We start from the raw sequence: 13,611 nt of genomic DNA on the forward strand, positions 1-13,611 counted from the left end.
GTGTAATAAATGACAATAATAGCACAAAAGAGGTGGAAAAAAGGAGCAAAGTTGTTATATTTTTCAGAATTAAGTCACTAGTAATCTGAAGTAGACTGTGTTAAATTGAATATGCATATTGCAATCTCTAAACAAGTCATTAAGAAAATAACTCAAAAAAGTAGCTAAAAATATCAACAGAGGAATTAAGTGGCACATTAAAATCATCCATCTGATATAAAGTAAGGTAATCAAAGAGGAACAAAAATGGAATTGGAAAAACAGAAAACAACTTTCAAAATGACAAGCTCAAATCCAATCATATCAATAATTAAACTCTCTAATAATAAACAGAAGAATTATTAAAATGTCGACAAAAGCAAAGCCCAACCATGTGCTGTCTACAAGAGACACACTTTAAAGAAAGAAAGAAGAAAAAAAGCAGCAGATGGAAAAAGATAGACCAAGAAAACATAAGAGAACTGGGATGAGTATATCAACACCAGATGCAGCAGACTTTAAGAGAAGAAATATCACTAGCTCCATTACTCTACGGAAGGCCCCCCTGAGCTCCTGCCAGGAAACCCTTTCCTGCAGCTACAGTTACAGCTCTTTCCAGCTTCGGGTAACCATGCTCTCCACGCGCCCAAGCAGGCCTAGAGAAGGTAATGACTCCCTGTCCACACCTTTGAACAGTCCTGCCACTGAATTCTCCTTAGTTACTGTGTGATGTGTCATCTGTTTCCTGATGGGACCTTAACCTAGACAAAGTCCACACTCCTTGCCTTGGTTTGAAAGAGACTAGTAGTTGCTTATTAAATATCCATTCTCTTTCACTCAAAGAACTTCCATTTTTAGTTGGGCATTTGCTGCCCAAGCTAAAGAACTACACTTCCCAGTCTGCCTAGCTCATATGCTGAGGCCACATGAACTACTAGGTGTACTAGATAATAATGCGGATTTTTTTCAATAGATGGAGTTACACATATGTTTATATATATGCAATTTGATATGTATGCTATTTTGTTGTATTGACAGCAGGCTTCAAAACTTCATATGTCAAATTTGCTGATGGTGTTAACATAGATATTTTTACACTTAAAAATGTCGAATTTTGTGCCAAAAAAAGCATTTGCAGGAAGTTTTAATTCATTATTTTGAAGAACAGCGCTGCTGAAAGTTATTGTATACTTCGGGAAGCTTATGGTGAACATGCTCCATCTCAAGATACTTGTGAACGTTGGTTTAAACGCTTTAAAAGTGATGATTTCTATGTGAAAGACAAAGAACGTCCAGGTCAACCGAAAAAGTTTGAAGACCAACAATTACAAGCATTATTGGATGAAGATGCATGTCAAACTCAAAAACAACTTGCAGAAAGATTAAACGTTGCTCAGCAAACAATTGCCGATCATTTACAAGCAATGGGAAAGATTTTAAAGGAAGGAAAATGGGTGCCATATCAACTGAACGAAAGACAAATGAAAAACCGAAAAGTCACCAGTAAAATGTTGCTTCAACGGCATGAAAAAAAGTATTTTTTGCATTGAATGTGACTGGCGATGAAAATGGATTTAGTTTGAGAATCCCACACACAAAAAATCATGGGTTGACCTATGTCAACCATCAACATTGACTGCAAAGCCAAATCGCTTCAGAAAGAAGACAATGCTCTGCGTTTGGTTGGACAAGGAAGGTTTGGTGTATTATGAGCTACTAAAACCAAGTGAAACTGTCAATACTGATCGCTATCAACAACAAATAATCAATTTGAACCATGCTTTGATCGTGAAATGACCAGAATGTGTCAGAAGACACGGCAAAGTAATTTTGCTTCATGATAACACACCATCACACACTTCAAAACCAGTTAAAGACACGTTAAAAGATCTAGCCTGGGAAGTATTAACCCACCCACCGTATTCACCAGATCTTGCTCCTTCAGATTCCCACTTGTTCCGATTGATGGCACACGCACTTTCTGAGCAGCACTTCAAAATGTACGAAGAAGTGGAAAAGTGGGTCTCTGAATGGTATGCCTCAAAACAAGAAAAGTTCTATTGGGACGGTATCCACAAATTACCTGAAAGATGGGGGAAATGTGTGGCTAGTGATGGACATTATTTTGAATAAAGTACTTTTGATGTTTCTCTTAAAATTATCATGTTTTCTTTGATTACAAAATCCACCACTATTAATCAGTACACTTAGTAAGTTCTGGAGCAATGAGATGTAATTGGAAGTGGTGCATGAGACTTCTTTGAAGTCTTAGTAAATGAAGTTTGTACCCTTCTTCCATCTTTTTTCTATTCTGTTACTCAATGTGTGAATGGGATGGCTAGAGCTCCAATAGCTTCCTTGGACTGTAAGCAAGAAAGCCACACCCAAAGGATGGTGGAGTAAAAAGCTGGAAGGAACCTGGGTCCAATGTGACCTTTGGATCTGTCATTTCAGCCCTAGACTGCCTACCTATAGAGAAGTGAGAAATAAACTTCTACTTGCTTTAAATCATCGTTTTTCAATGTTTATTACTACTTAATCCTAACTGATACACATGGCCTATGAGGTCCTAGTTGATCTTGCCCTGACTTCTGTTCTAACCTCACAATTCTCTCCCTGCTCACTGAACTCCAGCCACACTCGCTCATGCAGACCGCTTTGCTGCCTTCAGCAGCTCTTCACACAGCTGACTTCTTTCCCTGGAACTCCTCCCTTGACTCTCTAGGCTGCTCATTAAGGTCTCAGTGGAAATGTCACCTCTTCTGAGCGGTCTTCCCTGACCACCCTAAGAGTAACCCCCTCCTCAGTCTCTTTCCTTCAGAGCGCTCTGCTTTGTCCCATCATGGTATTTGTCATTTGAAATCTATATATTTGTTAGTTTATTTCTTTTTTGTCTGTATCTCATTAGGCGTCATTAAGGAGGGTCTCTCTCCCTCTCTTCCTCCCTCTCATGAGAGTATATCATATAAAGTTATCTCTGCCATATATCACTTTGTGCCTTGCATATAGTAGGCAGGCTCACAAAATATTTGTTTAAAAAATACACACCATTGTACTTCACTTTTATCCGACCTCTTTTCTCATCAATTAAACCAGGGCTTTGGCAAGTTTTTTTGTAAAAGGTCAAAGAGTAAATATTTTAGGCTTTACCATCCCTGTTACATAGTTTTTGTCCTTGTATTTTTTTTTCCTAACAATCCTTTAAAAACATAAAATCCAGCTTAGCTCAAGGGCCATATGAAAACCGGCTGAGGATAGGATTTGGCCCACAGACGACAATCTGCCAACCCTTGGCCCAGACTCCAAGTGTCTTAAGATCAAGCCTGAGTTATCTACATATATATAAAAGGCTAAATTGACTCGCGATACATATAAAGCTCTCGCTGGCGCCAATCACACGCGTGTGTTTCAATCTGTCATTGTTGACTGTGAATTGGGTTGACACTTCTATTATAGAGAAAGGGCGAATAGCAATATTAAAATATTTCTTCTAATTAATTTCCTTTCAATGTGCATGAATCTGTGCACAGGGACACTAGTTTTCTTATATCCCCGGGGTCCCTGGCACAGTACTGAGCACACAGTAAGTTCTCAGTAAACTCAGAACTCTGCTAAGTTAATCAGGGTGGGGCAGAGTAGAGGAAAATGAAATGGAACAGACAAAATGGTCAAATAGGTATTTTACCAGGGGAATATGGCCAATGGTGGTCCAGGTTGGATGTCACAAAGGGACATTTACCACAAACTTACAGGTAACTACAGAAGATAGCCCCTCACATCGTCACAGACTCTCCTGCATAAGAAGTCACAGATCTCAAAACCCCTCCTTTCTAAGAGCACCGTTGCCTTAGGCAGCTCCCCTTGTATATGGTGCAGCTGCTGATGTTACCCAGTGGTTGCCTTTGTTGTTTCTGTGCCTTGCTGCCTGGTTCTCTTGTCACCCAGCATTCTGAAAAGCTGCTGGCTTACAGAAACATCTACCTCTAGAGGAGAAACAGCGCAGCAAATTCAGAATTATTACATAACTGATACCAATAGGTCTTACACGAGGGCCAGGAACCCGTCCAGAAAACTGTTTCTGGATGGAGCAACTCCCTGATCCCACTGTGGCTCCAAGTCCTGTGATCCACTGATAATGGATGGAGGAAGGAATAATAAATGGCTAAAAAGGCTCCATGGCCATAATCACAGCCACAGACCCCGCTCCTGGAATCACGGGATGCCAGGACATTGCAGAATCTCCTGAGAGACCCGAGTAAGCATCCTGTTTCCCTGAGGGCATGGCTGCTTCCACACACTCTGGGGTCCGAGCCGCCTCTCTCTGGAGAGCAGAACCTCTTTCCTCACCATCCACATCTCCAAATTATTGCCAGCACCTGCCCTCTTGACAGCACTCTTCCAGGGCCTGGGTGGAATGGGGTAAAGGAGGAGCAGGGCTGTTATCTGGGGTCCTGCCAGGTCTCCAACCTCACGGAGTAGTGGAGCCAGCCACTTCCTTCTTCCTTTGCACATTCTTGAGCTCTCAGAATAACTCCCTGCATAGACTGTTCTATCATTACGTCTCTGCCACCCTGTATTCACATCCCCATCATCATGGAAAAAAACGGGAACAAGTGGTCCCTGGGGTGTTGTAACCAAACAAGCAGATGCTTCCAAAGGAAGGTAAGTGTCAGATGCCTAACTGCATGACGGAATTAAACACACTATCCAACTGAGCTCGCTCGGATTAGCAAGTCCTGGTGTAAGAAAGAAGCAAAAAGGAGGAAACAGTTATTTAAAGACAGGCTGTGAGTTAATGATGGAGCAGGAGCAGCATCCACGTCCCGATTCAGAGATGAGGTCTCATCTGCCCGAAGAGCCCAACATGGGCAGTGACGCTGAGACGAGAAGTGAACGCTGGGGAGGGAGGGACTGCAGTCTCAGGAAGCACTTGGTGAAGTCAACTAAACGAATCCAAGGTCCCTGCCGCTGCTCTCATGAGCGCCTGGGGGTTCTATGTTTCTGAATAAGAGAATCAATACTTAGTGAAAATATGACCGTGGGACTTGATTTTGCATAGACGTCTGACTTGGAGAAGCTAAGGCAGGGAGGCGGAGAGGAACTGGGAGAAGTACTGGACAGATGGCACCACGGGGAAATGCTCTGGGAAAAGAGCTTCCGAAGGAAGGGAAGGAGTGGTGACCCTGGAGGCTCAGAGAGAAAGCTGGCAGGCGGTGAGCGATGCATGCTCTTTCCTCCCTGAACTCCACTCATGCTGGACGCCCCTGAGCTGCGTGTAAAAACCAAAGGTTAGAGCAAGCAATGCCAAGGACATCTTTTTCCCTTATATCTGATATAATCTGACATCCAATTCTTTGAAAGTAGAACCATAGATAGGAACCAGGGAAGAGTTGAGATTTCATGCCACTTTGGGATAAAGAAACTAGCTGAAGTATCCATCTCATTTAATGTTTGTGGCTGTCCTTCCCCGTGTCCCTCTCCCACAGCCACTCTGCGAGAACTGGACTGTTGCCACCACCATTGGATGCAGGGTACAGACCCTTCTTGCTGAGCTGGACGAGGGGAATCACACCAGACTGGTCACCCAGGCAACCATCCAGAGTCATGAGAGACTAACTGAGGATGCAAACAGGATCTGGGGCTGGGTTAACAGACTAGAAACAGAATCACTGGGATCAGATGGCGGGGTGAGTGGATATGGCAAATAGGAAGTGAGATCTCACCAAGGAATCATTGCTCAGAAGGCAAATCAAAGCAGGGACACAGAGGCAGAATCAAACGTGGGGCTGGAAGTGCTCCTACGGCCACAGAAGATGGTGAGCAAAGGGGTGACTGCAGGAGGAGTGGACTGTGAGGCTCTCTCTCCCACAGGGCCCTGAGTGGTAGGTTAAGCTTTAAATGCCGACGTCTCCACAGGACTGAACAACCAGATCCCCAGTGTTCGTATGGGAAAGCGAAAGTAGAGGGAGGCTCGTCCGAGTGCTTTGAAAGTCATGTAATAAATTGGAGGTAGACCCGAGATTAAAATCCTCACCTCTCCAACTCTGTTTATCTGTGCACGTTATGAACACAAAGTGGCAATGCTGACATTCTCCAGGTGCGTGGAAAAGGTGGTCCCAGTGCGTGGCTAGCTATAGGCAGGAGCTCAATGCAGAGCGCTGCGCAGCAAGGTGGTTACCCTGGCAAACACTCAAAGGCAGGGAGAGCCCACTCCTGACAACCACAGCCAACTCTCAGTCATCTTCCATCCAGGCTTTCCTCCCTCCGCCCTACAGACATTTTAGTGCTTCTTCCCTTACTATCTGTCGGTGTGAAGTCAGGTGAGACAAACTAGTTTAAGAACCATTTCAGCCTAAGCAAATCAAACCAGAAGGTCAATCTGCTGGGGAAGGAACACCTCCCCAACCCAGTATCTTTATACGATCAGAGGGCCTGGCTACATAGGACCAAGCTTTTTTCTTCCTGAGAGTTTACTAAGGTGTAGGGCAGTTGTAGCTACTGAGTGAAGTCAACCCAAACCCACTGCTGTTCTATAACTTGACTTGAAAGAGCTGGAACTTATTTGCCTTGAACTTAAAGACTGAGCGGTTTGCACACCAAATTAATAAAGAATAAAGGTCTTGATTACTTGCAACTTGAACCTGGCACCGTGGGTCATTGGTTCTTATAAAACAAAGAAATAAACAAAAGAGACTCCAAATTATCCATCAAGAGAAAGTTCGACCAACACTTACTGACTAGCTGATTAATGTAATACAACAAACATTGAAATACCCCTACTCTGTGAAATAAAACTGAAAAGCAAGGTTGGGAATACATTAAAACATTGTTTCACCTTTAAGATATATATTATATATTATCCAAGTTGTAGACTCTTAACTCAATAAGGATGATAACCAAATGATCAAAGCAAGTGTGTTCTGAGTAATCCTGAAAGATGTGAGACCTGATACTGGAAAGATTCTGTGAAACAGAAATCTGTCTTGGGAAGAGTTGCTTAAATTCAGCACTATTGATATTTTGCACACAATGATTTTTGGGGGGTTGTTTTTTAGGTGTGGGAGAGCTGCCCTGTGCATTGTAGGGTGTTTAGCAATATCCTTGACCTCTATCATCTAAAGGCCAGTAGCAACAACAACCTCCCCTGACACCCCTCTCCCAAATCATGACAATCCAAAATGTCTTCAGAAAAATGTCTCCTAAGGGGATAATTACATCTGGTTGAGAACCGCCGGGCTAGAGATATTTCTCTTTCAAACCATGCAGTAAATATACTAAAGTAAAAGAAACCAGATCAGGACACTAAAGGTTCTCATACTCATTATTGCATGTGGTTAAGCACATTTTCAAATGCATGCTGACATGCTAATAGCAAAAGTATACTCACTGTGTACAAGAAAACAAAAATCTTTCCACATCAGCAGCAGGGTGAGTTTTGTAAAGCCTTCTGCATCATATTCCACGACACCTCTAAGTAATAAAAAACATACACACACACACACACAAACAAAAACTCTTATAAAAATAAGGTATAAAAGAAAATAGGACCAAGTAAAGAACATATTCATGAAGTCAGGGTTACTGAATCTGAGATGCATTAGGGTGAGTGCTACCATGGAAGGATGCAGATTTGGAATGACAGCAGCTGGTTTAAGTGACAGCTTTGCCATTGATTATCTATTATGATTGCAGGCAAATCACTTAACCTTTGGAGCCTCAGTTTCCTCATCTGTAAAACAAACATAAGAATATTTCCAAAGTTCTTTGCAGGGCTGTGAAAACCAAACAAGCTAAACCATAGAGTGCTATGCAAATGTCTGTTGCTAGTGGTGAGTAAAGGACAGATTGGGATCAGGGCAGCAGGAACACCGCCGTCCTACAGTGGTCGTGAGTCCCACTTCCACTTAGGCACTGAGCAGCAGTGAGCAATGGCAGTGCTACTCCGTTCAGGGTTATAAGTCATTTTCTTCCAAGGCACTCGGAATCCTTCACTTGTGCCCCTGCCCTCCTCACCGGGCGCAGGACAAAGTGGCAATGCTGGCTGGGTAGACACTGGGCTCAGGTGGGAGAGCAGCTCCTGACTGCGGAGGGTCCTGGCAGGGTTCGGTGGGCTCACCTGGCCATTTCCTCCAGAGCTGAGAGTGTGGGGAATGTCACACCATGACAGCACTACCCACACACCCAGACAGGATCGATGTTCTCTCCCACACACAGAAGGCCTCTGCTGTCCTCAGAGAAGCCTTTTCCTGGCTGAGTCAGGCCAATCAGACCATTAATACTGATGGCCGCCCTGTCTAAGTACAAACATGAAGGAACAGCTGCACCCACTGTAAAGCTAAAGGAACTCAGACACTGAAGGCTATGTGATGAGCTCAAAGACCATGTGCCTATCATTCAGATTTTCTGACTTAATCAACAATCTTATTCACCAGTTTATACTTTTTTTCATGAACTTATAACTACTCATTATGTTACAACACTGATATTTCAACTTTTTAGGTCCTATATCCCGTAAGCAAAAACCAACAGAGACGCCTCTTCATCATGTAACATGGTGGGGCAAAAGTAGGTTTATAGTTGTTCGTATGGAAAATAATACAAAAATTAATACATAATAATAAAGAATAAATTCTGTGTTTCATGTACTCACAACTGTAAATCTACCTTTTCACCACCCTATATAGTCCAGTATTACAGTAATATCTATATGTAATTTAGTAGTTTTATACAAGTATTACTGTATTATATGCATAATAAAACATATGCAAAAATGTACATTTAAAAGGATAAGATTTAAAAACAAATGTAAATGCAATTTTCATATTTTTCTTATACAACAATGGAGTGAGGTGGGGCATGCAACCTGGGACACGTGCACTTTAGAGGTCTGTGCTGGCTTCTACATTTTCAATTATATATACTAAAGATGATCTTACTCACAAACCAATAGTCATTTATTAACTACTGTTTGTATCATAAGTACTTTCTCAAAATGCTCACAAATAAAGTTGAAAAAAATCTTAAGAATTAAAGACTCATGGGATGGCCAACCTTATTTCATTCACTCTTTCTTATTCCCACTTCCCTTTTGTCCCAGTTTCTTCATTTACTTGTTTAAAATTTTAATGTTGTGCTCCTGTATTTTCATGTATTTATAAACCTTCTCTGGAATATAGTGGCTGTACCCAGACTAGGAAACCCTAGCGCTCCATCTCCCCCAAATGGGTAGAACGAGGCATCGAGGCATCGTCAGAGCAGCCTGCAAGGAAAGAGCAATCCCTCCCCTCTGAGCAGAAGCTTGGTAAGGCCTCTGCCACCAGTGCAGGGACGCAGAGGACGGAGCTGCACAGCACACGGCCCCTGACTCCTGAAGGAAGGAAGGGGTGAACACAGGGCAGCAGCGGGACAGGCCCGCCCTGTCACTGCAGTTCCATGCTGCCCCTTTCCCCTCCAGTGCCTTCTTCTGACTCTAACCCCAAGCGGGAGTCATCCGTGTGGCACACGGTTGGGAGTGGGGTCCTGCCGGGAGACCCGACCTGAGAAGCCGGGTCCCACCCTGGGTTTCTCCCCCTGTGTGACTCCTGCTGGGTTGCTAGACTTCTCAGAGCTGCAGGGTTTATCAGTAAGATGTGTCACTCCCCCTGCCCGGTTCGCCTCCTCACGCCCATGAGCTGAGGGAGGTGACAGTGCTCTGCAAGCTGGAAAGGGCTCTGCAGGAGCGTGTAGGCTGCACCCTTCCTGCTGTGTGCGGGGCTGGCCCTGCTGCTGCGTCAGGGAAGATATTTCATTTTGTTATCTGCTAAAGAAGCTAAAAAAATCTTCCTGGAAGTTTTAGTGGAAGCAACATACCAAAAAAGAATAAAATATATGAGCAATTTCTTTTAATAGCCGTGTGCTGGTTAATTTAAACTGAAAAGGAAATCTCCATGAAAGTTCTGGAAACTATTTATGGATTGAAGTTGTGTCTTAGCTCTTAGAGCAGTGATTTTTGACTGCAGCTCACATCAGGGCCATCAGAACGCGAGGGCACTGCTGACATAGGGTGCAACAAAGGAGGACTCACGTGCCGAAGTGGCTGAGGAAAGCAGCAATATACTCTCTTCTCTTGTGGTATCCCTGGATCACATACTGCACCTGGAAAAGGAACCCAAAGCTGACACACTGTACTGCTCTATTAGGAAAAGTCTCAAAGATTCTGAGAAGTAAAAAAATAGTGAAATGAACACCCATAGTCCCGCCACATATATTCAGCAACTGTGAATATTTTGTCTTCTTGCTTCATCTAGCCATCTACCTGCCTATCAATCTATCAATCAATGTTGCTGAAACATTTCAAAGAAAATTAGAGACAGCGTGATAGTTCACCATAATACTTCAACATGCATCTCTAAAAAACAAGACATTTTTCTGCATAACCACAATATCATTATCATACCCAACAAATTCAGCAATCATTCTTTGAATTCATGTGGAATCCTGTCCATCTTCAAAAGTTCCCAGTTGTCCCCAAAACATTTTGTTAAAGCAGGGAATCAGTCGATTTAAAAAGGCTTTTCATCTAGAATAGTGCCTGCTAGGGGTGTGGCCATGTGTCGTGTGTGTGTACCTGCACATGCATACTGGTATTTGACAATGACTTTCCAAAGCGATTGGGCAAGTTGTGTTGTAGAACGTTCTGCATTCTAGATTCTCTAGTTCTTTCCTTTTCCCACTACCCTCTGTATTTCCTATAAATTGAAAGTTAGAGCTAGCCCTAGCCAGTTCGGCTCAGTGGATAGAGCGTTGGCCTGCGGACTGAAGGATCCCAGGTTCGATTCCGTCCAAGGGCATATGCCCAGGTTGCGGGCTCGATCCCCAGTAGGGGGTGTGCAGGAGGCAGCCAATCAATGATTCTCTCTCATCATTGATGTTTCTATCTCTCTCTCCCTCTCCTTTCCTCTCTAAAATCAATAAAGATACATATTTTTTTTAAAAAAGAAAGTTAGAGCTAAAGATGTGATTAGATTCAGGTTAAATATTTTTGGCAAGAAAATTAATACTGGGTTTGATCACTGGTCCAGGTGATGACAGCCAGATTATCACAGTGAGTAATCTATGGGTATACCTCTTGAAGCTTGTGAAGATCTAGTTCCCCATAACTTTTCACTCATGGTTTCAGTATCTGTTGGAGATGCTTATCTGAATCAATTCTTTCATTAGGGCCTGAAAAAATGGTGATTTTTGAATTCTGTCATTTCTTCTGCATTTTATCAGCTGGAATTCTCAGTTTCTTACCAAATAAATGATTTGGTTATTCTGAACTATACCTCCTATTGAAAAGGCAGGATAATGCTTAATTCTTTTTTTTAAAATCCTAATATCCAGAATAAGGAATTTATTTTACCTTTTCATTTTTCCTTGTTATCCCCAAATGACAGTTTCTATTAAAAATTGTGATAAACCAAAGAAATTACTTATATACACAGCTCATGGACATAGGCAATAAGGTAGTGAAGACCCGGGGGGGAGGTAAGGGGAAATGGGAGATATCTGTAATACTATCAACAATAAAAAAATATATTTAAAAAATGGAAAAAAAAAAACCAACCCACACCTGTGAACTCAGAAAGCTAGGCATCTATCTGAAAGTTAATTATTTACCCATAAGCTTCTAACACAAAAATATGTTCCCTCTAATGGCTGCAAGAAACAGTGGGAGAAAGGGACCCCCCAAATTGTTTATACTGGCTGTGGCCACAATGTGTTTCCATGGCTCACAAAAGCTTGAGATAAAGTGCTTGAAATAACCTTGACACAATTGGTACTGATAGCCATGTTGTACCCTTTAAAAGTAAAACAGTTCTATTTATATAATGGGGGTTTATGTCAATTTATAAAAACAGTGCTTACTCTGCAGGATCAGAAATGTTATTTTGGGAAAAGAAAAACAGATGATAAGTTTGCTTAAGTGGCTTTGTTTAGAAAGGGGATGAAAACAGTTCTGTACACTTGATTTTAAAAACAGAAAACCATTTTAACAGAAACCCACAACAAAACTGGCTATAAAGATAGATTCCAACGTAATTATGGAAATTCATTAGAAGAGATTGTTTCTAAAAGCAGCCATGCTGTCCTCGTTAGTAGCAGGCAGAAGAACATCAATTTTAAAAGACAAGTAAAATTAATGAAAGGAAACCAAATAAGAAAAACAAACTGATTCTTGTATTTCTGGGGAAATGTATTATACTTTTTTTTTTTTGAGAAAAATGTATGACTAGAAATTAATCTCAATTGGAGAGCTTTAAAAAGGCTTTCTACTCAGTTTGGAAGACCAAGTTTGCATTCTTCTCTGTAATCCTGGGACACAGGTTGGGAGGCAGTGCAAAGTCCCACAGTGTAAGTAAGAAGGCTGTCTACTGATCAGTTCCATAGGAGGGTAGAGGCTGGGAATTTGGTCCAATGAAAAGCAGCCACTCAATGAAAGTTAAATACCCTGGAATCCGTGCCAAGCCCACAGACTGCAGAGTTGCCAGGTTTTCATTTCTCTGACATTTAAAAAATAATATTGAAGCCTTTGAAATATTATGTACTACTCTTAAGATATTTTCTATGTAGAGATGAGCTTTTTTCTTTTTTTAGCTGAGTTATCTTTTGAATGAAAGACAAACAAAAGATTTATTTTTCAAGGCAATGTGAACCAATCAATAGGAGCAAAGAAAACAAGACTTTGGGAATTAAGCAAACGGAGTCAGTCCACGTAGGAGGAGAAAGTCAGTATTCCTTGTGGATTAACATCTCCAGTTTTTAGCTACATACACTGGCTGGACATACTTCCTGAAGATATCTGACAACAACCATTAATGCAAACACAGCTACTTGTAATGGCTCATTAATGCAGCTAACAGAAAGCTTTAGATAATCTGATGAGCCTGGCCACAGCCCAGCTGACCTGAAAACCTTGCCTCTAGGATCAGGAATCTGGCAAATGGCTCTGAGACATGACAGGGAGAATCAAGAACTGACTATGAACATGTGAAGTACAGAAAAGCAGCAGGAGATGAAGGCAGCTCCATAGAATTACCCAAATATTAACCGGTGACAAACACACACACAAATACATACTCACATGCACGCATGGACTACAAGAAAATGAAGGAGTTCAACAATTTTAAGCCATTGAGGAGGTGTGGATTTAGCAAATAATTAGGACATAAAGGAAATTCAAGAAAGGGGAGATGCAAATTTAAAAGCTAAAGAGTGGAATAGGAGGTCAGAATCCCTAGAAAAGGAAGAAAGGGGGTAAAGAAATAGTGAGAGAAACCGATAAATCGTAACTCAAAGTAGGAAAGGCCGCTGTTAGATGGAGGTGGAAATTAAGAAGATGGGGTGAAGAGGGTGGTGCCTGCTCAGTGGGATGGTGCTGGGTGCGGGGTACCCTGGAGGAGGGCCTCACAAGGGGGTTACTTTTACCTTGTTGGTGAGCAGGTGGCATACTTGAGGGACGTAATCAATGAGACATCCCCCTCCTGGAAAAGCTGGAATGTGAAGAGCTGAGGAGCCTCCAAGTGCACTGAAAGGATAAGAGCACAGTGGGCACTCTTTTTAGGGCTCAAGCCATTGAAGAAGTGATACCCCAAACAGACTTGGCTTCTC

At 42.2% G+C, this 13,611-nt stretch overlaps 1 protein-coding gene across 3 annotated transcripts in view; it reads right to left on the reverse strand.

Moving 5' to 3' along the window:
• Positions 1 to 13,611, reverse strand: part of BABAM2 (BRISC and BRCA1 A complex member 2) — a 358,405-nt gene that overhangs the window by 70,553 nt on the left and 274,241 nt on the right. For all 3 annotated transcript variants that reach the window (XM_059660252.1, XM_059660250.1, XM_059660251.1), the window contains 3 exons: positions 13,429 to 13,528; positions 10,043 to 10,113; positions 7,367 to 7,449 (listed from right to left, as the gene is read on the reverse strand). In XM_059660252.1, the coding sequence (XP_059516235.1) occupies positions 7,367 to 7,449; positions 10,043 to 10,113; positions 13,429 to 13,528 (254 nt within the window). The remainder of the gene's footprint in view (positions 1 to 7,366; positions 7,450 to 10,042; positions 10,114 to 13,428; positions 13,529 to 13,611) is intronic.

The sequence above is a fragment of the Myotis daubentonii genome, chromosome 12 (genome assembly GCF_963259705.1).
Source record: "Myotis daubentonii chromosome 12, mMyoDau2.1, whole genome shotgun sequence".
Lineage (NCBI taxonomy): Eukaryota > Metazoa > Chordata > Mammalia > Chiroptera > Vespertilionidae > Myotis > Myotis daubentonii.